Here is a 24,307-nt window from a genome sequence, read left to right on the forward strand (position 1 = left end):
GCGGTTTCTTATCAGCAGGATGTGATTACTCTAAGTCTATTTATTTCACTGCAGTCAGTCTGACCCTGATTTGTTAAAGCTGAAGCTTGCTCACATAGACATGCTTGGAAATGCGACAGGATCAATAATTCCATGCTTCAGCCAAAGGCGCACGTGTGTTTACCTTGTGGGTTTTACCAATGACATGTTCCTGGGCAACAAGCAGCCTCAAGAGACATCAACCTCACAGGACACGGCCTTTCACGTCAGAGAGATGTGAGGATACAGAGAACACAAGTCATGGTGGGACATGTGGGCCGCTTTTCAGTGGGTGCAGGAAGTCAGGCTATCACAAGCCAAGTTCATTCTCCATCCTGCTTTGTATGCATGCCCGCACTTGCCGCCCATGCTTAGTGCACAAGGGAGGGACAATTTGTCATCACACTTAGGAAATTGTTCAGAACTAGTAAGATATGTATATATATTTAGCGGTAGCGGTAAGAATTTTGAACTTAAAGGAGACACAAACACACGCACACACACAAATATATACACATAAATATATACTGTGTATACTAAGTAAAAAAAAATCACAGAAAAGCAAAGTAAACCAATAGATATATATTCACAGTTAGCGTTTAACTGCACAATACGCTGTATAATCACTATGTAATCACTGTGAATAATCCATAGCTTTAGTTTCTCTTGATATGTGGAACATTTGCATATCTGCAGTGTCAACATAGAGGTGCAAAAACCATAAATATTTATGAGGACATCAACAAATAAAGAATTGTCAGTGAGACTCCCGACCACTGTGACACTCAATCTGACAGCTCAGTGTGTGGAGCAATGCCAACAAAAAGAGACACATAATAAATTTATTTGCAAAATCACACCTGCTGGATTATAAAAAAGGAAGAAGCGATCCAGGTTGAGTGCCGTTTATCCTTTCAACATTGTTTTCAATCCAAACAAAATTTGTTTATAGAGCACATTTGAAAACATCTGCACTTATTTCTCTAAGCATGGCAGTTCAATATGTCCTTTGCTCAAAATGCTTGGATTCATCTTTCAAGGTGAAGATATAGCCAGAGGAGCACGATAAAGCAAGACTGTTGGACAAATCACCACTGACACAACACACTACCATGCCAATAAAAGGGACTCTGTGGCAGATAACAGAATTAGCTCACAGCCCACAGAGGATTTGTGGTGACTGGCATGTGGAACGGAAAGCTAACACATTCCTCTTCAATTAACTTATGAATCATATGTACCACATTAGTGTAGTACAGTTGCTGATATTTACTTGTAATGGTTTTGTCTGTATTGCAACAAAAACTGAATTTGAGGCAACAAACCCTTTGAACCTGATTAAAGTCCAGACTAAATATCCCAACAAATATAAACAGCATATAGCCAATAGCCACATGCCAGCTGGTATAATCAATGCTGTAATCCTCATATTTTTCGTCTGGTACAATCTTTTTTTCTTTCATCCAATTTGCCAAACACAATAGTTTATGACCAAATAGCTGCAAATCGAATGGTCTTGCCAACAACCTTGAGCGTGCATTTTATTTTGTCCACTTCAGCAGTAAACATTGTCCCTTTTGAAATAAGATGGAAGTGTCCACTTACGTCTTCAAGGTAGGCATACTTACCAATACATATCATTCCATACAGATTATGCAAAAAGCAACACACTGATGCATTAAATGGAGAATTGAACTAATCTTTAGAAAAAATTGCAAATAGATGAATTGCTCAGATTGAATGGATAGATTCATAAAGCATTATAATTGGGTAAAATTGGGTATTACAGCTAGCATAAAAATGTATCATATTTGCTGTGGGAGATAATAAAATCAATATGATAACCTAAGTTCCTTGACCCATCTCATTTAATTTGTATTATGGCTGTATAGCAAGCAACATGAAAAAAGAGTTTTTAACATTGTGCTGTTCATCGCCTGTTTAGCAGGAGTGCGCGAATACATAGAGGTGGATGGAGAAAACCATATGCATATGAAGACACAAAGGGCGAATAGATGAAAAGAAGGAATGTTGAGGAGTGAGGGCGAAAGAAAAACGACATACTTATGATGAAAGATTCTATTTCAATCATCCATTTGTATGCCACTGATAAACATCCTCTTGTTCAAGTACTTGAAAGTTCAATGCTTCAAGCAACATCGTCTTTTAAAATGACTCATCTGCCATGTTGTCTTTAAGGGCATACACTGAAAGAAAACCTAGTTGTGTTGACCTTATTGTTTGTTTTTGATACAGCCTCCCCTATTTTTGATACAGCTTCCCCTATACCGCCAGGGTAGAAAAAACCTGGAGCTGTGCCGGAAGGGGTGGGTGTTGCAAAATCCTAAAAAATATGTCTTCGTGTTGTAATTTGCCAAGAAACTTTAATTACGTTCCTGTAGTGATCCTCAAGAAGAAAAGTGGTTCAACTTACCCCAGCCTGACCTCCTGAAAGTAAGAGTCATTTGTAAAAAAAATCATTTGCAGGTTGTCAGTGAATGATAGTGTTTTGTATAGCAGCTACAAGAATTTAGTGAAAATGCATTGAGAGAGCTTTAGAGCCATGAGAAATTAAGCTTTTGTTTTGGTTATGAAACCATGCATAATCTGCAGTATTTTTTATTAAAGGCAAAAAAGTGAAGCTTAATTAAAGTTGTCCATATTAAAGGCTTTTTGAGACCTATAAAGAGAGCATCTGCATGAGTTTGCGCTTATCCAAGGAACCCGTAATTGGTGACTATAAACTCACTGTGATGGAAAATTTTCATCTGACACCTGCTAAAGGTAACTTGGATAAACTTGGTTGTTTAAAGATTCATTTCTGGCATTGGTACAGTAAATTAAGCATCACCCTTTAAAACTGCTTTTTGAAGATGAAATTGTTTAAATCTGCAAGTGTGGATACATGTTTATTTTTTGTCTATTTTTTTTAAGGTTTAGTAACTACAAACTTCCTAAACTAAACTTTAGTTTGTAGAAAACTGAATTGAAAAATAGTGCATTTAGCCTTAGTTTCCAAAAACGACTCAAAGTTTTTTTTAACAGTGGAAATTCAGAATTGTGGCCTTCCTCTGTGTACAATACATGTGCCATCCCTATTGAGTGGATAAATATTATGGAAAATGGATGGAGCATTCAAAAAAATAATATCTTCTAATATTTTAGGTACTACAAAAATAAAACATCTTCATATTCCATATCCATTCATGAAGTGCAGGCAACATGGAAAAATTTGGAAAGGGTTCTTTTTGCCATTAGAGTAAGTGCTTCGCTACTTTGCACTAATATGCTTGACTGGTATTAGTTTTAGTTATGCTTCGGTAAAAGTGCACATTGGTCGAGAATGTGTGAATCTCAATTCAGCCACTAATTGGGTCAGTCTGGTGGGAGCGCTTTGGCCAAAAATGCAATTCAAGGAGACGGTTTGTATCTGCAGCATAATAATTGAGAGTTTTTCCCGAGAACTCCTGGGAAGTATGTTTTAAATAGAGCTGTGGTTCATCAATAATGACTACAAAACGGTTGCACTCGATGCCCTTATCTACTTCAAACCTGCTTTGTCAAATTTGTTGAATACTCTTTTGAGATCTTGCTGGACAAAAGCTGCATAAGAAAACTGTGCCTAGTCAAAAGCAACATTTTATTCAGCTAGAAGGAAAATATCGACAGTTTTACCATGTTCGTGAAAATCTTGATGATCTACCAGCTTTCCGTCAGCCTTGACTTCAGGTTTGTAATCATCTTGCTACAATGTACAGGAGAGAAAGAAAATATATAATGCAGCCACTGGCAATTATAATAGAGAGTTCAGAAAATTTGCAGAGCTTGCTTAATGGGCCATTGTCACGCTTCTTTGTTATGTTCTAATGAACTTCTGCAGAAAGTTATTTGTGCGAAACTAGAATGATGCAAAATGGTTTCACAGGATGTTAAACACGAGTTCAGACTCAGCATTTTCCCCGAATGACATTGAATGCCCTTGTCATTACCGACTTGTATGATTGTAAAGAAACCACACAGAATGAGAAATAATGTTGGAGGTTATCCAAGCGTCTGAGGATTTTGAATTAGTTCTCCAAGCTTAAAAGGATTCACTTGCTCAAGCTTGCCAATTGTGTCATGACAGACACATTGCCACATCGCTTTGTAAGTGACAGGCTCGCATGTGGATCATGCAGGCATGCTGCTCATGACAATCACATAGTGTCTGCCTCACAGTCCAGATGTTGAAATTTCAGCCAATGCTATTGCATGCCACAAATACCTTTGGACTTTTCAGTTTAGTTATCGTATTTTCCATACTATAAGGCACACCTAAAAACCTAAAATTTTCTCAAAAGCCGACAGTGCGCTTTATAATCCGGTGCACCTTATATATGGACCAATATGGATTCGTGGATGAGGACGAATTTATCAAAGTAAGCTTTACGTGTTTAGTTTGTGTGTTGTGTGATATTAACGTTTGAGCAACGTTGAGTTATTGATATATTGTTATTGTTTCCACTATTTTGTTACTGTATTGTGATTGGATTATCATTTGAGCAGCGTTGAGTTATTTATTCTATGCGCTTTATAATCCGGTGCGCCTTATATATGGACTAAGTTTTAAAATGGGCCATTCATTGAAGGTGCGCCCTATAATCCGGTGCGCCTTATAGTGCGGAAAATACGGTAGTTTGTATTTGGTTCATGAATCTTGAATGTCACATGATTTATTTAATGATTCCGTTCTCCTACACTTCAAATTAATTGTACTGAAGTGCACGCCTAATTATCCAATTGTGTGGCGCCACATCAACTGTGTGGATGAAATTCTTACGCTGCAATGTGCAGTTCCATGAACCTAGAATGCATGTTTTGGAATTTGGGTGAAAGCAAGAAAACAGGAGCAGGTGGAGCACACTAATTCCACAAAGAAAAGTCTGAGGCGGTTTGAATACAGATCTGTGATGTAAACACAACAAGTGAGTGCCAAATTGTGTCCTATCAGTGTCATGTGTCATTTTATGTTAGTTTTATGTCAGTGTCATAGATTCCATTAACATATTTTCTCAGGTGTTTTTATAATACTTGAAGCATGCAAGCTCGGTATGTCATCGTATTTCTTTCATGAATATAATGACAGTGTGCAACAAACCCTCTGAATTACTAATTGAATGATTATTATTATTTTTACGATATTTATTTCTGTTAATTTGTATGATGACGGAATCACTAATTTCTACCTGTGCACGTCTATGAAAATAGCAAGAGAAAGAAAACTCCACCCATGTGCTTTATTCAGGCACGAGAATAAGACCCCAAGAGTTAACCAACAATCAATTCCATGACAGGTTCGGAATTGTTTTGAGATCGCACTAGGATTTTCCCTGAAATGTTCTGAATCATACAAGGCACCTCGAGTTCCACATCATTTATCATACACCTACATACAGAGTACATGATATAAGCTGGCCCGGCCAACATATGTCATCTGGCGTGTCCATATCATATTTTCACTGTCTTAAATAAAGGACATTAGATTTCTAGTCGCCTACTTAATAAATGAAAGCACGAGAAAAAGAGTTGCAGTGGATGATTATTTTGGGGCCCTTTTATGGTCCTTGCCCTGCACGCCGCCTGCAAAGTATGATTTGTAGAGAGATTTGAAATGAGACTGGCTGGTGGGGCTGAGACTCGCTCATAATTTACACCCACTGTTAAATCACAGGGACAGCAAGCACCCCGCCTTACTCCCATTTGTGGCTCCGTGTCGAAGCGCCTTCTGAAGCAGAGCGTATGGCAGCAGCCTTGTGCCAGCTTTGCAACGTGAGCCTCTTGTCAACAAAGCTGGATGCCAGTACATGACGTCCAACCCAGTCTTACTCCGGGGGATATGACGTGAGCCAATCAGAGCACTGAGAATGATTTGAGACAATGGCAAGTGAGAATTTCAATGAGACCTGGCCAATGTTTCTACTAGATTGATCGCATGATTGTTTCTATGCCTGAGCTGAAAGATTCAGCAGACCGAGCTTTGTTTAAATGAACGCGTCGTGGTGCTTGCTGAAGGTTCGAATGCAAATTGCAGTTTTTCTTCCAACCCCCTCATTTTCTATTTCATTAAGCTTGCATGTGTGCCATCAATCACAGTTTATAGACAAACTACCATCTACACTCGCATTAATTTTCACAATTTTTGGCTTCTCTATCCAATTCTGGCTGAGATTCAAAACCAGAACCTTTCGAGTGTGACATGCTAGCTACTACTCAAACATGCTGCCTGCAGCAATTCCGTATGCAAAAAAGAGGTGAACGTTATTCAAAATTGAATTCAGTCTATTAACCAGTTTCCAAGTCAGATTTTTAAGCAAAGTTGGGAGGGTCTCCTCTCTTTTTATTATGATGGTTCACTTGTTGCTTGGTGTGCTGCAGGTCTTTTAATTTCTCATTTTTAAGTTTATAATTAGCATAACACATGTTAATCACATGTTAACGGGTTGAGAGGCTTTTAAAGACATCAATATGTAATAACCTTTAGTAATGCTTTGATACTAAGCACATCAGTACCATGATCTGTAACAGTGTACACACACACAGCCGCACACACACACGGCCGCACACACACACATGCACACATGCACACACACACACAAAAGTCAATCTTACGTGTGCTGCACTTTAGGATCCCTGCAGCTTTGGTAGTGTGTGAGCTCAGTGAAGTTGGGAGCCAATCAGTAATTTTAACATAAAACCAGCAATAAACCCACAGGAAATTGTCAGCAAGTCTGCAGCTCTACTCTGAACTTGATCACAAAGTTCCAGCCCATTGTTTAACTCTCCAGCTGCAACTTTATTATACAGCTCTGGATGACTCTGTCCACTTTTATAGTTTATAATGTCATTATAGTTATTGCTTGAAGATGCAGCAGACAGCTGTTCTAACGGGAAGCACAATCCATTAAAAAAAAAAAAAGAGAGAGACAAAAAGTCCAATCTCTTGAAACAATGTGCTCTCAGAGTTTTGCATTCACAAGCTTGTGTTTTTAGATTTTCAAATAGCAGATGTGATGACGTGATTATTTATTTGTTTTAGAGTAATTATTCATTTATTTATCATGCTTTAAAATCAATGCATGCATCCAGGTCACAACCAATCCCGGCTCACCAGTTTTCTGACGCTAAGCCGAGACATGGTAACTCTGCTGTCATTTTAAATTGACAGATGGTGGCAAACATTGAGATAGATTAAACCATGTTGCCTGTTTAGTTCATATTCCATAAACAAATAAAATAATCAGAACACTGTGTTGTGACTAGTTGGACTGCACAGAACATATTAAAAAAAAAATTGGTGGTTGACTTCTTTAACAACCTCCCTTTATTATATATATTACGCTACCATAAAAAAACCAAAGTAAATCAAAAAATAAATAATTTGTAGAGTTCATTCATTTCTGAGTGGAAAACAATCTAAAATAGCTTTCTAAAGAAATGGGTTATATGTACAGCCAAGTGGAAATTCTATTTATTAAAAATGAGTCCAGCCTCCCACTGTAAGTCCCAATAGTATCACACAATTGTATTTGTGGCAGGACTACTTACTGAATGTGTCATCAGTGTAGCAACAAAACCTCCCTCGCACTTTGCACAGCCACAGAAAGCCATGATAAGAGAATGATGAAGCCACAATTCATCATCATCTGAACAAGTCACGTATAATATTCACGTCGATAGCCAACGTTACGATTTTCACATTTGTCAATATTTTCTCACCATGGAGCTCATTTCAAAATGAACAGGAAACATAATTTCTATCTAAATGTGACACTTGTGGCAGAGGCAAAATACTAACCCTTAGTAGGCAGAATTTGTATTAATTTGTTCAATTTAATGCCCAATTTTGGACATGAGTTATCGCATTAAAATTAATCAGTACAAGCTGCCCATTCTTTTTGTGGCTTCTCACCTAATGAACATCATGACAGGAATGAACAACCCGCTGGTAGCTAAAGAAAGGCAAGTCGAGAGATCTAATTAGGTTCATTTGAGCCAAAGGATTTCTTGTGACCACTAAATAGATCCAAAAAGTGTCTGTATCTTTGTAGAATGAGTGACTCACACACCTAAAATTTATACTCGTATTAAGATAGCGGAGTCAGTACATGATAACATGGTCTCTCGGCTCACCAGTTAATCATGAACTTAATAAGTACCGTTTTGCATTTTCTTTTCAATTAATACAATTACCAGTGAGCAAAAATTCTTTGACGAGCTGTATAAAATCCAGTATCATAATGTCCATCCGTGTCAGCCTGACCTCATCAAGCATCCCTCGGCTGTCACTCATCATGCTTCATCTTGATTTTATACCTGCCAGTCACTAATTAGTTTACAGGGACACGGGTTTGTTGAGGAGGATGGGAGTGATTTGATCTCACAAGGTCATTTAGGTGTTAGAAAAAGAAATTTTTACTTACAGTATACAGCATGATGGGAGCTCTGCAAGCTCCAACACGACAGCTGATGAGTTACAACTTTCCGATGCCTCACACGCAGTGTTCTAAAATGTATAGTTTAACAAGATTATAAATAATCCCCCTTGCCACTTGCACACACAAAGACGCATTGGACAGCTAAAAAATGGCCACTGGCCATTCTCTATAATGGTACCACTTGAGAATCAACTGTGCTTTTCTGTGGTCTTCCAAGCCACCAGCTTTTCTTTGCCTTCATTTCTATCCATTCCATCAGTCTCTTTGGAATGCACTTAATTTTATCACCCTGCTGCCTGGTGGCTCCTGTATACAGTATGTAACCATTTACAAGGATTCAGTTTTAATTTGTTCTTGATGTCGGGAAAAATTGGCTGAGAACGGCTTTGGAAGGGTCCCAGGATCAATTAATTAATTCAGACTCTAAAGTCTGAAATTATTTTGGCCATTTTCCCTCCCTACATTTCATAAGCAAGAGAAAATATACTATCTATAGGAAAAAAGAGGCTGGGGTCTGCAAAGTGCACCACCTGCCCCTGCTTCTGTGTTCAACTACAGTATGGTGAACCATAATGAATTTTTATAACACTTGAAGTACTGCACGACTTAATATGTTTTCAGGCTTTGGTGTTTAATGTGTCGGAAAATGTTTTTACAATCACAACCTACATATCAATCAAGTGAGAATTTCAAACCAATTCTTTTCAGAAAAGAATGCACCTACTTTACTGAAATTGTTTGTGGTCTCTCCAATTGTTTTTTTTTTTTCTATTCAGGCAGCAACTCTCAATGTAGTGGTTCACCTTGAATTGAAGTACGGTAAATAGTACAGCAGGCACAACTCACATTTATGAGTATGCGTTTCAATCTATGCATGTGTAAAAAGTGATTACTAACATGGCGAGAAAAAATATTAAGATTCAGACGGTCACTCACATCTTCCACCCTGTTGTGTAAAAAGTGATGATCACTGTTGCCTTGAGAAGTCCAACTCCTGCTAGGAGAATTTTCTATGTGGTAGTGATAATTAAACTGTAAATTCCACCAGTCGTAAAAAGTCTGAAATGATGTCTTTCAACAGTGTGTCCAACCCAAACAATTAAAAGCACCCACGTAGAAGATTTGAAAACATCAAAAATGATACCCGTCGAGGATAAACATCTAGCTGAATAGCATCATACATTGAGAAACATATTTTACTCCATTTGATTGTTCAATGATTCAGTGTGTTGTGTCTAGCAGCATATTTGTGTGAAGAGTAGATGGTTTCTCTGCACAATCAGGTACCATAAAAGAAAATTCATATACATCTGAATGGCAGATGTTGAGTCTTTTGTCAGGTGAAAAGGTCTCAAAACGTGCATTGTGGCGTGGCAAGCTTTGTTCTGAGAAAAAGAGAAAATATCTGGATGTTTTTCTCCACACGTCGCACATTTTTCATTTTCTCGACTATGGAATCTAAACCCCATAAAGGATACTTTTTAAAGGATACTTATTGTGCATTTATCAGCAGTTCTCTGGTGTCTTAATAACATCTTTGACATTCTTTTATCAAAATATACTTCTAAAATTAGCCTGTCGAGAGGACGACCGTGTCTCATGCAAGTGGCCATGCTAAGCTTTTTATCTTACCACTGGCTTAATGATGAGTACAGATTCCGTTACCATGACGACAAGAAGTTAGGGGTGTCCTCTGCTTGGGTAAGCGGAGCCCAGCGTATAGAATAGAGCACCACAAAAATATTTTCACAAAACCGAATATTGCATCACTGCATTGACATAACCAAGCAATCAAGTATGTGTGCTAATTGGAAGCTAACATAATAAATTATGTTAATTTGGTATACAATTCATTGCAGCTCTGCTTACCGTTAGAATTTGACATTATGACCTAATTTTTACAAATGGCGTCAATTACACACAAAGGATGTTAAAGCCACGAATCAAAGAACTAATCATTGTAGTCTTAAACTTTATGGCAGGCCATTTCCACAGCCTTTTCTTGATGCTGTGTCCAAGGAGACAGCTCAATTAGACTCAGCAAAATTCTTCCTGCTGAGAGGAATAATACATTTTTTTGTTATCATGAAACCACATTTACAGAACACATACGTAACTGATGTTGCCCTTCACCCACAGCTATTTTTCTTGAAGTCTTTTGGGACTCTGCGGAGCACAGAAAACAGATGACTGAAAATATCCCTGAAAACACACCATCTAAATATTTGATGAGTCAACAGAGCCCGTTAGAAATCAAGAAAGAATTTATACCTTCTAATGTGAGACACAGCACTGTATTTAGATGTCAGAGCAATGACTGAAGGGTCCTAAAGAAGACTTGATTTATGCTTACCGTTGTAATTTGAAGTTATTGGCATGATCCCCTAACAATTTTTTATCTGTATAAATTGCATAATAATTTCCAATCGCTGATTGGACCGCTCTGCAAAATAACTTTCAACCCTGGCCATCACATTTCTATATAATATACACAGACCTTTAAGTGTGGACCTTTTAAAGGGATTTTTAAAAGGCAACATTATCACAGGCGTTTTTCTTTTTCATCTTTTTCTGTCGAGTCTTCCAAAATCTGTGATCGGTTAGCCCCAATACAAGTAAATCAATATTTGATGAGCATCTATTTCTGTTATTTTTCTGCCACAACATGAGTTCCATGAAAAATAGATTTGTTTTCCCGGCTGTGCTGCCATCCCAGACTGCCCAAGGTCAAAATATGAATTTACTGCTGCCGTATCTCTTTCTCGCTGGGCGCAGGCCACCACGTTATGTCAGTGTTAATGTGGGCCAGTGCACCCAAATATCACTGGCAGTTAAACATCTGGGAGGGTGATGCATTTATGGAACAAGGATACATGACTGCAGTATTCATTTGATATGAGGTGTCGTGACGGGGTGAGTGCACATTGCTGCCGTTTTGGCGATGTTCTTTGGGTTCGTCTATCAATCATTGATTTGTTCTTCGGTGTACTCAGAGAGATTTGTTGCATTTGCAGTGATGTGTCATAATGTAGTGCTCATGTATAAGTAACTCAATAAAAACACAGAACTCAGCAAAGCTAAATCTGTGCTCATTATGCGTTCTGTCGGCGTTTTCTGTATTTTAATATTTCATTTCAATCACCAGGTCGCATAACCTACAAACCATCCACTAAGCCTCTTTGGGCCCTGAGATGCTTTTATGAGCCTTTTACCTCAATGTTCTTTCAGATTCTGTGGATATAGTCTGAATTTTTTGAAACCATGTGGAGGACTAAATGAGTTATTAATTCAGTAGGTGCACATAATTTGTTTCATAGGCATCAGGAGGACCCCCACAATGCGGTGGTAAATGTTAATTTTTTAATTACAAATGACATTTGTGACATTCCATCTTGAAAAAATATAAATATAGCAAGAGCACATGTGCCCATGGCACTGTAGTCTTTCGATATCAATGTAGGTTAATTGTGCAACATCTAGTAAATGTCACATGATAAATAGATGTTTTTTAGTGGTGGTTACTTGGGAATTATTTTAATACCTTTTTTTTAATTCACACACTGTAAGATGCAGTGATATCAGGTTAAATCAAGTTTATTAATACTAAAGACTGAACATGTTCACTTGTTTGCAAGAACTGTGTAAATCTGTACCGAAGGTAAATTAATGTTGCATTTACCTCCTGTATTTGCAACAATCTGTTACTTTGACCACAGAAAATTGTTTCTTCTCTCATGAGGCACAATTTGAAGTGAAAAGTGATAACTAACATTAACCTTCACTAACATGGAGATGCACTGGCACCTAAGATGACTAAATGGAATAATGGACTGTATAAAAAGTGCAAAAACCTTTAATTAAACCATTATTGATAAGAAAGATATGCCTTTTAGCTGTTCATTTTTTCATTTAACTTTAAAATGACCAAAACTGAACGATGCCACTGTTGTTCTCATTGTCTCAAATATTGAACTCGTAACTCTCAGGGAAACCAGAGTACTTTGCATAATAAGGAGCAACTAGTTGGAGAGGCTTAAAGATGAAAAGAGTGCCTTGTATTGAGAGGCCTGTCTTGAAATCTAGTTCAGCTTCCCAATTAGCTACTTTATAATTGACCTCCCCGTGCTGTTTGTTGTGAATGGACCAGTTTCTTCATCCAGCCCACGGGTGTCAAAGCCAAGGCCCGGGGGACAGATACGGCATGCCACATCATTTTAGGTGGCCCGTGCATTGAATTCATATGTCAATTCCAAAATTTCAAATTGTTTTCACTTTTAAAAAATAGAGATATTGTTGGCAATTTTCATCGCCATTCTTTTTTTAATAGTTTTTATTTTCAGATATTTGATTTGATCTCAATATTTCATATTTAAATATCTGAACGGTTTTAATTAGTCTCTGTTTTGAAAATTAGCTATTCATCAGTTTGTTGTGTAGCCTATACTATATATACAATATGAGACGTTCATACATTTTTTTGGGGGTTGACAATTTTAATGGCCCTTTGAGGCAGTCTGATATGGCCCACGACAAAAATAAGTTTGACATCCCTGACCTAGCATATGCACTAAACAAAAGAGCCTCTTATTGTCGAATAGTGGTTGACCAGTGATTTGTCCTATTTTATATGGTAAATATTTTCCCCTTGAAAATAACCAACATTAAATTATTCTACCTTCCATTAGGTAGGACACATCTTGGGATATGCAGTATTTTTTTTATTTTTTATGTATTCATCACAGGTTTGGAACCACTGTAAATCAAGTGATATACTTTTAGCTGCAGATGCAGTTCTCAGTGCACCCACTCAAAGCGACTGATGACTGGAACCAGACAATAATCCTCATGGGAGGAATGACACTGCGAAATCACCACTTCAGCAATGAGTGGAAAAATCATTATCTATTTTATTTTTGCAGCACAGGTTAATTAAAGACCTGCTGAATTGGACTTAAAAACAAAACACACACTTACTTAACTGCTCCAATGACTTTGAAATGACATGATGCAAACCCTGTTCTCATAGAAGGGCAGTATTTTATCAAAAAGTCACATAGAAAAGACACTTTCGTCATCATCAACAGTTATATTCACATTACTTGGATTTTCTCATTTGCTCCAGTTATAAAGCCCTGAACTACTAAAAAGACTCAAGCAAAACAAATACACACCACATCACACATTACAATGCAACAGCCAATTCAAAAATATATACTCTTGTCTTCCACTTTTTCCTCTTTCTTTTGAAAGATACACAATCAATTGAATTCGCAGGACGAAAGCGCTTCAACAAAATCACAAGATGTAAATTGCAACATGACAGAACTGGAGATGCTGGCTAAACATCTTGCGTGTGCATCCATTTTTTTTTTTCTTTCGATGATTGTGCACATGAACTAAAAAGTGTAAAACGTTGTGCCCTGCCAGCACCTTGAGGGTCCTGCAAAGCATTTTTGTCACGTGTGCTCGCATGTTGTCACCTCAGGCAGGGGTGTCTGGTCCTGGATAACTGCTTGGGGAGGGGTGGGGGAAGGGCGGGCATGGGCCAGTGAGTTTTTCTGCAGCTCAACCCCAAAAGCAGGAGGGGCACTCTGCAACTGTCTCCTGTACTGGACAAAGCTGCAGGTCTTTATGATAATAGCCAGTATGTTCTTTCCTATTAAGATCCCCGACACTCGTGCATCCCTGTACAAAATCATGTTGCCACCACGAATAAAGAGCGTGATGATGTTTATAGTCACCAGACTGAGGATTGGGTAAAGAAGCATTTTATGGGGCACAATGTTGATACCTTGCATGCTGATCTCACTCAAAGACACACAGGGTAGCACAAGGAGGAGGATGTAGCAGTAAAAAAACATTAAGCCCTCCGCCCACAGAGGGAGGCCCTTCTTCTGGGGCTCCCACAAGTTGGCCTGAATGTCCAGAATATCAAGCAAGTCCACCACCACCCAGAAGAGACGATTGCGGATCTCCTCCCGTTTCTTGAAGGCGCGCACATACTCCATGTGGTCAATAGCCACCAGCACCACAAAGAGCACTGGAATGCAGATGGAGAGCAGCAGTGTTAGTGCCTTCCTGGCAAGAGCGTCGAGGCTCTTCCTATCGGCCTTATAGTTCTGATACACAAAGTAGACCTTGATCTCCAGCACAAAGATGTAGAGGAACCAGAGGATCATGGCATACCCCCTCTTGGCCGTGCGCACCTCAGCCCCCACCCACACGGCCACGTAGCGCAGGACAATCAGAAAGCAGATGTCTCCCACCATCACCATGATGCAGATGCCAATCTTGCGTGGGCCGTGGTTCTGCTCCACCAGGTAGGCGTCAATCAGCGCCATGCTGCTCATGATGAGGATGGTGGACAGGCACACGTGTGGCTTGTTGGTGGGAGGTGGTGGTACCATGCTTGCGCAGTTGAGAAGAGGAGGAGGAGGAGTCCTCGGTTTGTCCAGTCAAGATGCAAATTAATTTACGGTGTTCCCGCAAAGTGACTTCTGCTCCGTTCACCAGGAAATAGAAACGACCCAAATCACCGCAGTCACTCTTTGCTTGTGTCCAAGCCACCTGCCTTGTAGACAGAACCCTTCATTTAGTGAATGACACTCAACTAGTGTGCCAACAACGTCAGCATGTCTGTCCAACGAGAAGCCCTCTTTAAATGCAATGCAACACTTGAACAAATGACTTTCATGTCCTATTATTAGCAACAAAACATTAAATTGCAGATTCACTTTCAACATCTGCGTTTGCCCAATCTTCAGGGATAAAGATTCCTCTCAGTCCTCACTTGAGTCCCCTTTGTACTTTATCCTAATGACTGGTGCACAGTCATCCATGAGACTGTGCGGCAAGATCACAAAGCCCATCTGTAATCCACAGGAAAAGAAAGACAAAGCGGCACAGGATCCTCTTCCACTCTGACAGATGTAAATCCACCACTTATAGATTTTCCTCTTCTTTTTTCAAAGAGCAGTCCCAAAATATTGCCGTTGTAATCCACTTACAGTTCAGACTGCATCAGCAGAAGGCATCTTAATGGTTTCAATCTCAGCCACTGAGGAGAACGGAGGTTATTTATATGTTGTGCTCGTTGAGCGTGCAAAAGCCCAGAAAGTTATTCTGAGTGCAAAAAGCATTGCAGTAAGTCAGGATTTGAAAATTGCCTTTTCTGTCAAGGAGTTCTCCTCGCCACTATCCAGCATGAATGAAGCCAAGAGAAGTAATGTCTCGTCTTTCTTACCTAGTCTTTTCTCTTCTGATGCTTTCAGAGGAGGAAAATTTGGGGAAAATAAGTGGAGCAATCTCTCTCCAGTCAGTTGTGTCTCACAGCATGTATCTGGCTCGGTTGACAGTGAAAGGATCCCCCCCCTTGCAAGATCCCGCAACCTTTTCACTCTCCTGTTCCGGCTCCTTCACTGTGCCAGGGACACCGGGATCAACAGCGCCAGTGTTTGATTCGCTCTCTGCACGCTTTCCCAGACCCAGCGACCACTTTGATCCCCCAACACCTCTGTCCGTTTCCCCGAACACTTTACAGCTCTCTTTGCAAAGTCGTCGATGCTCCCCGGTGCACGCTCCTGAGGGATTTCTCTCTTCCCTATGCTGCCAGCCTCCTCTCCCCACTCCCTCCTCTGCTCAAGTAAAGGCACTTGCTCTGTGGAGGTGATATGCTCGGCACACCACAGCTGCAGAGAGAGGGAGAGGGGGAGAGAGAAGGGGGGGGGGAGAGAGAGAGAGAGAGAGAGAGAGAGAGAGAGAGAGAGAGAGAGAGAGAGAGAGAGAGAGAGAGAGAGAGAGAGAGAGAGAGAGAGAGAGAGAGAGAGAGAGAGGTAGGGGGGGCTTTTCTATGGGGTGATGAAATGCAAGGGGAGGGAGGACTTTTGCAGCTTAGCTGAATGCACAACTTCAGTCTTGCCGAGGTTTTTTTCAGTCACTCCTGTAGAGTCTGTCTTTTTTTTTCCACATTGTGTCTACTGCTAATATCCCATTTTCCCAAGCTGTGTTTTATTTGAGTCTCACGAAAAGCCCCGGTAACCTCCTTCAGTGAGCAGCTGATTAAGGCACTGTGTGTTTGTGCTGGTTGCAGAGGTAGGGAATCCAAAGAGGGAGTAATGGCTGAGAAGATACCCTTTCCAATGCAGAAATCTGGTTTTCCTGTATCTGTAATCAAGGACAACGCGAAGGGAGTTATAGGCAAAGGGGCAGCCAAGATCATGACACGTATATTTCCTATTGATCTCGAGAAAGAGCGATGAATCAGAGGACAAGAGGATGCTGAAAAGAAAAAAAGATTAGGAGGAGGAGGAAATGTGGAAAGATAAAATTTTGGTGAGACAGAATTAGAAATGATGATGACGTGAGTTTGTTTTCAAAGGTGGGTAGACAGGTACTTTATATAGACTAAAGAGTTGTGACCTACCCTTAATTGATCAGGGGCATTTTGGGGAAGATTTTTTTTTCTGTTTCCCAGTCCACAAAGTAAAGTCTACAAAGACATGCACTGACTTCAACCCCTTACTTTTGTGATTAATTATAACAGAAAACGAGAGCCAAGCCAAAATCACTGACCTCATAAATGCAGTTGAACGTTACGCAATCCATTACGGGATGCCGCTTGTTTCATTATTGATGTCTCGTGAAACATCGAAACTATTATCCAAGGCCGAGAGACAGTGGTGATGAACATAAGGGAGGATTTCTCTCTTGTCTCTGTTTGCATTTTTTTTTTTTTTTTAATATTGTTTCATTGCGTGGGTGAGTGATGGGTGGTCGGCGATGCCTTCAGCGGCGCTCCTGTTACGAATGGCGATCAACGTCTTTTTAGGAGCAACTGCGTTTTATTTTCCTCTCTCTCTGCATTTTTCATATTTTCACCTGTACGATTGACCCTTTGTGCTTACTGTTTTATGTCTCATTGTTGTTATTATTCCTTAGTTCTTTTTTGTAGTTTTATGTTTTTATGTATTTCATGTATTTTTCAGTGGTGCATGTTTTTTACCTTTGGCACTGTGGACCTATTTTAGAATGATTCATTTGAACTGACCCCTTGTCGTTTTGTTTTTGTTAGTTCTTTGTTGTTGATATCTTCACATAAATTATTTTTCAGACAATTCGTCTTGAAAGTTTTGTGGGATCTACACACAACATTTTTGTTCATGACAAGTACAACAATGTGTGTCTGGGAGATGAGTGTCTTTATATCGGCAACTCTGCTGGTTTGTTTCTTTCTTATTAAAACTGATTTATCCGTATTGTATCCCGCAGCTTTCACAAAAAGACAAAGGAAGTTAATCCTCCAGAAATATTTTGCATTCCGCTGAGGTTTCATGCATGATGATTGTTTGACTTCTCAAAGTTTTGGTCATTTTCCATTAATGCAATTTTGCCTGTAATAATCCATTGACCAATTCTTAAACTTTGTAGTTTTTATCCATCAGTGTTGTTGCTGTGTTGTTGACCCTCCAAAATAGCAGTAATGATTAAAAGAATCTATTTTGTCCATATTGCAGGAGATGTCAAACATGGGGCCGTTATGGAAATATTTTGACCTTCTGGCGTGCACATGTGTGGCTGATATGAGTGTCCTAAAATGTCTCGCGGTAAGAGAGGTTGTTTTATTCTGCAGTGCAAAAATGATAACACAACTAGTTTGCCGTTGCCAGCTGGGCCAATTAGTGATAATCCCTCCTTAGAGAAACCAAACTGCTTTCATTATGACAGTATGAAGTCATTTACTTACTATTCGCTTCATGAATTGCACATTCTGAGAGGTCACAAGAATTGCTTTTTCTATGCAGTCCGGTGACACTCTTCATCACATTGTGATTTAACACCATTGTGAGCAGAAAATGCAGATGCTTAATTCTGCAAATGATCACCACGGATGCAGTGACAGGCGCCAGCTGCCATCAGTGACTTCTACGTATCCTCGTGTCTTTATCATTAGCACACATGGAGGCCCTATGCCTTGGAAACTAGGACAAATCAAATCATTTACTGCTTTCTTAGTGAGTAATTTGTCTCTTATGAAATCGGTCTTCACTGAGTCGTGACGTGCAAGGGGATGAATAAGCAAACTAGGATTTGTGCCATTATATATTTTTGATTTAAGAGCCCAGTGACAGGCCCTGATGATACAAAATGTTAAAATAACAAATTGTTCGAGAAAACCGAGGAGTATTTAGGAAGGGTGGTGCAGTAATCTAATGAATGATAACAGGTCAGCCTACTCAATAACAAGAATTTGTCCTTGAGCCAAACACATAACTGCTTCCTGTTACAACCATGTACACAGTCAGTTGAGCTAATGGCTTCAGTTTAACATCTAAATTGTAAATTTAAATAACCGGCTGGCTTCTCTGTACCACAGGGGAACTATCCCTGTCACTATAATAGTTGGTCCCATAACAGCAGTATGGGAGATTGATACGCTTACCGCCAAAGTCCGCATTTGTTATTCGTTTCACATTGCAGCCTGTAATCTATAATTTATGTGTCATTTACATGCCTTTTTTAATTTACAATAGAGGCCATCACAATGTTAACCTCTCTATTAAAAAAGACCGTTAACCCGAGCTTGAAGGCAAAGTCTCAGCTCCAAAATATCGTCATTTATGCACACTCAATGTTTGCAATTTTGTCTTTCCTTATTTTGTCTTTGAAGGTTAAATCGAAGGCAACGGAACTTCTCAAAAGACAGGCCATATTGGGTCAAAACAGTCACATGGCAAGTAGAAATGATATCCTTGAGAGGGCAACATGTCCAGAGGTTTCAATGTGAAGTGAAAGAATCCTTTTTGTATAGTAGATATCTCGAGGACATCTTTATAAAATGCTTTTTCGTGCCAAACTTCAGCCATAAGCCATCAACCTCAATGACCTTACAATATAACAAAATCTATCTAGCAGGCACTTTTTGGGTTGACCGTGCATCCATCCATACATTTTCTGTACCGCTTGTCCCCACGGAGGTCATCGGGCAGTAGGCGGGGGACACCCTGAGCTGGTTGCCAGCCAATCGCAGGGCACACAGAGACAAACAACCATCCGTGCACGTACGGGCAATTTGGAGTGCTCAATCAGCCTACCAAGCATAATTTTGGGATGCGGGAGAAAACCGGAGTGCCCAGACAAAGCCCGCGCAGGCACGGGGAGAACATGCAAACTTCTCACAGGGAGGGCTGGAGGGGGAATCGAAAACACCCTCTAACTGTGAAGCGGCCGTGCTACCCAGTGCTAACCCTAACAGTGCCGCCTCTGGGTTAACCAAATGTCCTGTGTTTCTGTTCCTTAGAACAAAAATGATATCAAGACCCACAAGTGAGCAACTACCAAAGATGGCTGCAATGATGACCAGGTAAAGCATCTCAGGGCACAAAACTCCAAACCTCAGGCACGTACTGACCTATATCGAAATATAGAAGTCCCTTGGGAAATGAATCTAATATATTCTGTTACAGCACTCATAATTCAAAACACTAATATCTCAAAATCATTTTTTGCCATGAAATGAATGGATGTGCCATTAATCTGTTAGCCTCATTAAAACCTGGTTTTAAGAGACTCACACCCCACAGTCAGTAATTTATACGGCATACTAAAAAAAGAAACATATCAGAATAAAATAAATAGAACAATTGCACGTCATGATTATTTAATTGTAACACCTGACCTCTGGTGTGTGTAACATCAGGCGGCAATATATCAGTCATGAAGACAAACACAAAGGACTTCACAACTACTATGTGACTCAGTTAACGGGATTCACACAATTTGATATTACAAGATGGACGATTTCCGACAAATCAAATTTAGGAGTTGTGCCTGTTCCTATTACGCCCTCTCAAGCCCACCGCCTTTTACTGTCCTTGGCTAACGGGCAGGAACACTACATCATCAGTGTAGAGCTCAGCACACAAACAACAAAATAAATAGATAATAAAATAGAAGCCACATTGCCTTCAACATAAAGCATCCACAAAAGACAGAGGCCGCAAAGTAAGCAGTCTGTGCAGCAGCTATGCTGTGTCTTCCCCTGCTGGTTTTCCGGTTGTCATAAATGTCCCCTGGTCTTTAAATGTGGTATTTGCCATTCTGCAAATATTTAAGTCATGGTTTCTCAAAGCAATAGCAAACTCTTTTATTTCAAAATGTGGTTAGTAAGTCAAGTCTGCACACTGCACATTGAGCTCTAAGAATGTTTTGGAAGGGTTTATTCTATTTCCTAATTGATCTCAAATATGTTTTTTGCTTTGTATGATTACTTTCCTGTTCATCGGCGAGCAAGTCCTCCTTTGTTCTGCATATTTTCTCCCCTATCTTCTCAAGAATTTATTTTTATTAAGTCAAGTAATGTTCATGAGCCAAATGGAACATTAACATTTAATGTCCCACTTCATGTACAGTAAACCTGTAATATAAATGCAAAGGTAGTTAATATACCTCCAAGTGATGGTGGGTGTTTAGAATGTTTATATTTTGAAGTGAAATTTATCCGTAACCTTTCCAATCACGTTTATTTGGTAAAGGAGAATTTGGCTCTTTACTTGATTGTGCAACACTGCCACAAAAGTGACCTTTCTTATCATTCCGCTTTGTTTACACACAAGGTAGTTGGATTTACGAGAGCACAGGTGTTTGATCTCACAAATCCATCCTGGCAACCTTCAAGCAAATGCGATTGAACCGTTTGGCGACTTTGATGGGGTAAAGATGCAAGGTAAAATTGTTGAAAACAATCCTACCAGAATTTGATCTGACCTAGATTTTGTGCCATGTTATATACGGGACCTTAGCATCACCTGGTATTATGGAAGCGGACGGACTGTAGCCAAAGTAACAAATGGAAATATTCAATCAAGGCCAAGGCACCTTTTGAATTCTCAAGCCTCATGTAACAACATAAAGTATCGTCCAAATACTGATTGTAGTTTATAAATATAAGCATGTGTCAATTAGTTAAGACACTAAAAGCATTGAAGTGTAGGAGATGACGTCTAAGGAAATTCCATCCATTTGATTCCCACAAAACTTACTTTTCTACTTTTAAAACACTATTTCAGTATGAAATGGTCCTGCAAAAATATCTGTCTATCCATTTTCCACAGCTTTCACTTCTGCTATTTAGCTAAACTGTCCAACAACAAGACAGTCCACTTTTGGCTCACCTGTCATCGCTGACGACTTTGACAAGCAAAGACAAATCGTCACCCACTTTTAAAATGTTGAATTGATGAAGGCTTTTCATTTGATCTTCAACAAACAAGAAAAGTCCATTTGCCTTAGCGTTTCGTGGATGACTCAGGATCTACACAGAGGCAAAGATTTATACTCATCTTTTCCTTTCCACCAGTTCATCATCCAAGTCCTTGAGCTGTGTTGTGTGAGTGTCATGTTGGAACCATTGATGGATTCTGTACTGAGGGGTCTGATTTGTTCATAATATTGTTCTTTGTTCTTTCCGACATTGAATGCCTGTGGCAGTCTTGGTGCAATGACATCTTAGTAAGTGACTTGTGTTTATCTGTGAAGAGATATAGTCGTGGGTGGGTGTGTGTGTGTTGTAAGAGAGTGAGAGGTGTAGGATACAAGAATTATCCCAGAACATACAAGGTATACATTTTTACTTTTATATTCCCATGAGAGATGAATGAGGAGCAAGAAATGAAATTCTGATGTCACTACATCCCAAATGTTGAGATTCATAAATTCCTTATTGGTGTTCAGCAGCCAGAAATCGGGTGTCAGCAAATTGTGAAAAGAATGTGGAAGAAAGGAGAATTTACATCACCATAGACAATTTGTACATGAAGCATAACTGTGAAAATGGGACACATAAATCACATTAGCTGTAACACTCTGCAATCGATTACCGACAGGAAAACAAATGGGGGCGTTAAGGCTTCCCATCTTCAACAATCCCATAAGGCTTCTAACCACCAACTGGGAAACATGAAATAGATGAATATCCCATGAGGATATTAAATCCAACATGGAGTTGAGCTACCCTCTGTCCTGTCAGACTACCAAGCTGCTTGTGGAGTTCAGCCTCTATAACTGTGACAGTTAACTCCAACAAGGTTTTTGTGTATTTATCAGTGTGATTGAATTATTTTTGTACCTGCTGTTGGCAGGTTTAGCCTGTTTCACTGAGAATAACTTGGCATCAATCACAGAAATTCAAAAGATTGAAGCTCTTTTCACATAGAGTTGTAAAAGTGCCAAAGGATGTGACAAAACTACACAGAGGAAAACATCCGCTTGGAGTTTCAAGAGTCTGCAGTACCATTAATTTTACGTGGCAGATGTGTAACTGTGTTGTTCGCAAGAAAATAAACAAGACAAAGCTTATAATTATTACTCTCGGGTCCAGTACAGATTGTTTTAATAAAATGCATTCAATAGTTCAGTCAACAGTATGGCCAAAAACAGCTTTTGTTGTGCAGAATAAAACACTGGCCTATGACCTCAGAAAGAAAAGCATGATTTCTAACTAACAATCTCCTTGCTCTGTTTAATTTAAAACAAGAAATAATCTGTATCATTGTTATGTAAATCTAATGGAGAGTACAGTAGTTATTTAGAAAAATATTCTATTCTTTATCTACATTAATTATTAGATTACTTAATTATATTCATAATTATAAATCATATATAAATAAATCCCCACCGAGCAAGACATTTGGGTCAAACGCACGTGCTGTTTATACTCAATTTATTTCACCATAAAACCATCTGGGTGACTGAATGACAACAGTATTTCAAAAAAGCAAAACTTTTCCTAAAGAGATCTCCACGTATGTATTATTGTGGAAAAAAAGTGAAAATGCAGCTGCATAACATCAGGAGGACAAGTAGGTGCAGACATAATGTGAACGATTTCTGCAACTGTGTGTGAATGATACACATTTTTATTTTTTACCAGTATTATTGCAGGCTTGTCCCTTACCTCTCTCAGGCGAGCTTTTGCATAGAGCTCCAGGTCACTTTGTATGTCTTACACTTTCAAGTAATAGCTCCAAGTGGTTACCTTCTCACTAAGCATTTTGTAGATGATTTTTGTAACTATTCCAGTCTTTTTCTGGCAGCTTTTGACAGCTCTTTAGCCTTGACAGTTCAGAAGGGAAGATAATGCATCCTAGGAGAGGTGTGCTTAATACGCACGACAAGTTGAGATCAGGAGTACTGGGAAATGGTTGATTTAGAGCAGCGACGTGCCACATGGGTACCAGAATTCTGGCGGATTTTTTTTAGGGGCTTAAAAACTTACTTCGCTTAAAAAAAAAAAAAAAAATGCACCTTTGACTGATAGTCTAGTTACTATAAACTAATTCGTTTAGTTCTGTGAGTCCACTATGCTTTAATTTATAAGACTTGTTGCTTGTATATTATGAGTATCTGACACGGGTTTTCCGCATTGTCCAAATGGTAGTGCCCTGTATTAAGAGTAAATTCCGAGATAGTGGCAAAAGTGAATTTAGTGTCACTCATGGATACAATGTTTTGATGAAGTGATTAGGCAGCACATTTTCCTGAAAGGCTTTTTGTTAACCTGTCTGCTCTCTGCCCTGCTCTGCTCACAAGATTACTCACTGATGGATTCAGTCGAGCCACTTAAATAGACTCAATGGTACAAACCACAGTATCGTGCATAAATAAAATGAAGTTTCCTCCCTGGATCTCTGTCAGGCCGGTGTTGGGATGAAGATAAACAACATCGTGTTGCCTTAGCAAACTAGCACGGTCTTTCAGGCTGCGTGTAATGCAGTGATTTGTTTACAGCCTTATTAGATTTGGCCTCATTGATGCATTTT

At 39.3% G+C, this 24,307-nt stretch overlaps 1 protein-coding gene and 1 long non-coding RNA gene across 2 annotated transcripts; one reads left to right on the top strand and one right to left on the bottom strand.

Moving 5' to 3' along the window:
* Positions 1 to 2,410: 2,410 nt before the first annotated feature.
* On the top strand, positions 2,411 to 22,495 carry LOC148393425 (uncharacterized). The gene is made up of 5 exons (XR_015860133.1): positions 2,411 to 2,472; positions 18,005 to 18,094; positions 19,789 to 19,851; positions 21,104 to 21,213; positions 21,602 to 22,495. It is a non-coding gene; the product is annotated as an uncharacterized LOC148393425 (long non-coding RNA).
* On the bottom strand, positions 12,023 to 16,139 carry LOC148393426 (transmembrane protein 121). Its single transcript, XM_088385788.1, has one exon. The coding sequence runs from the start codon at positions 14,897 to 14,899 to the stop codon at positions 13,949 to 13,951; it is 951 nt and encodes a 316-aa protein (XP_088241914.1). The 5' UTR covers positions 14,900 to 16,139; the 3' UTR covers positions 12,023 to 13,948.
* Positions 22,496 to 24,307: the final 1,812 nt, after the last annotated feature.

Source organism: Syngnathus floridae, chromosome 9, assembly GCF_059516105.1.
Source record: "Syngnathus floridae isolate MCC-2025c chromosome 9, RoL_Sflo_1.0, whole genome shotgun sequence".
In the NCBI taxonomy this organism is placed as follows: domain Eukaryota; kingdom Metazoa; phylum Chordata; class Actinopteri; order Syngnathiformes; family Syngnathidae; genus Syngnathus; species Syngnathus floridae.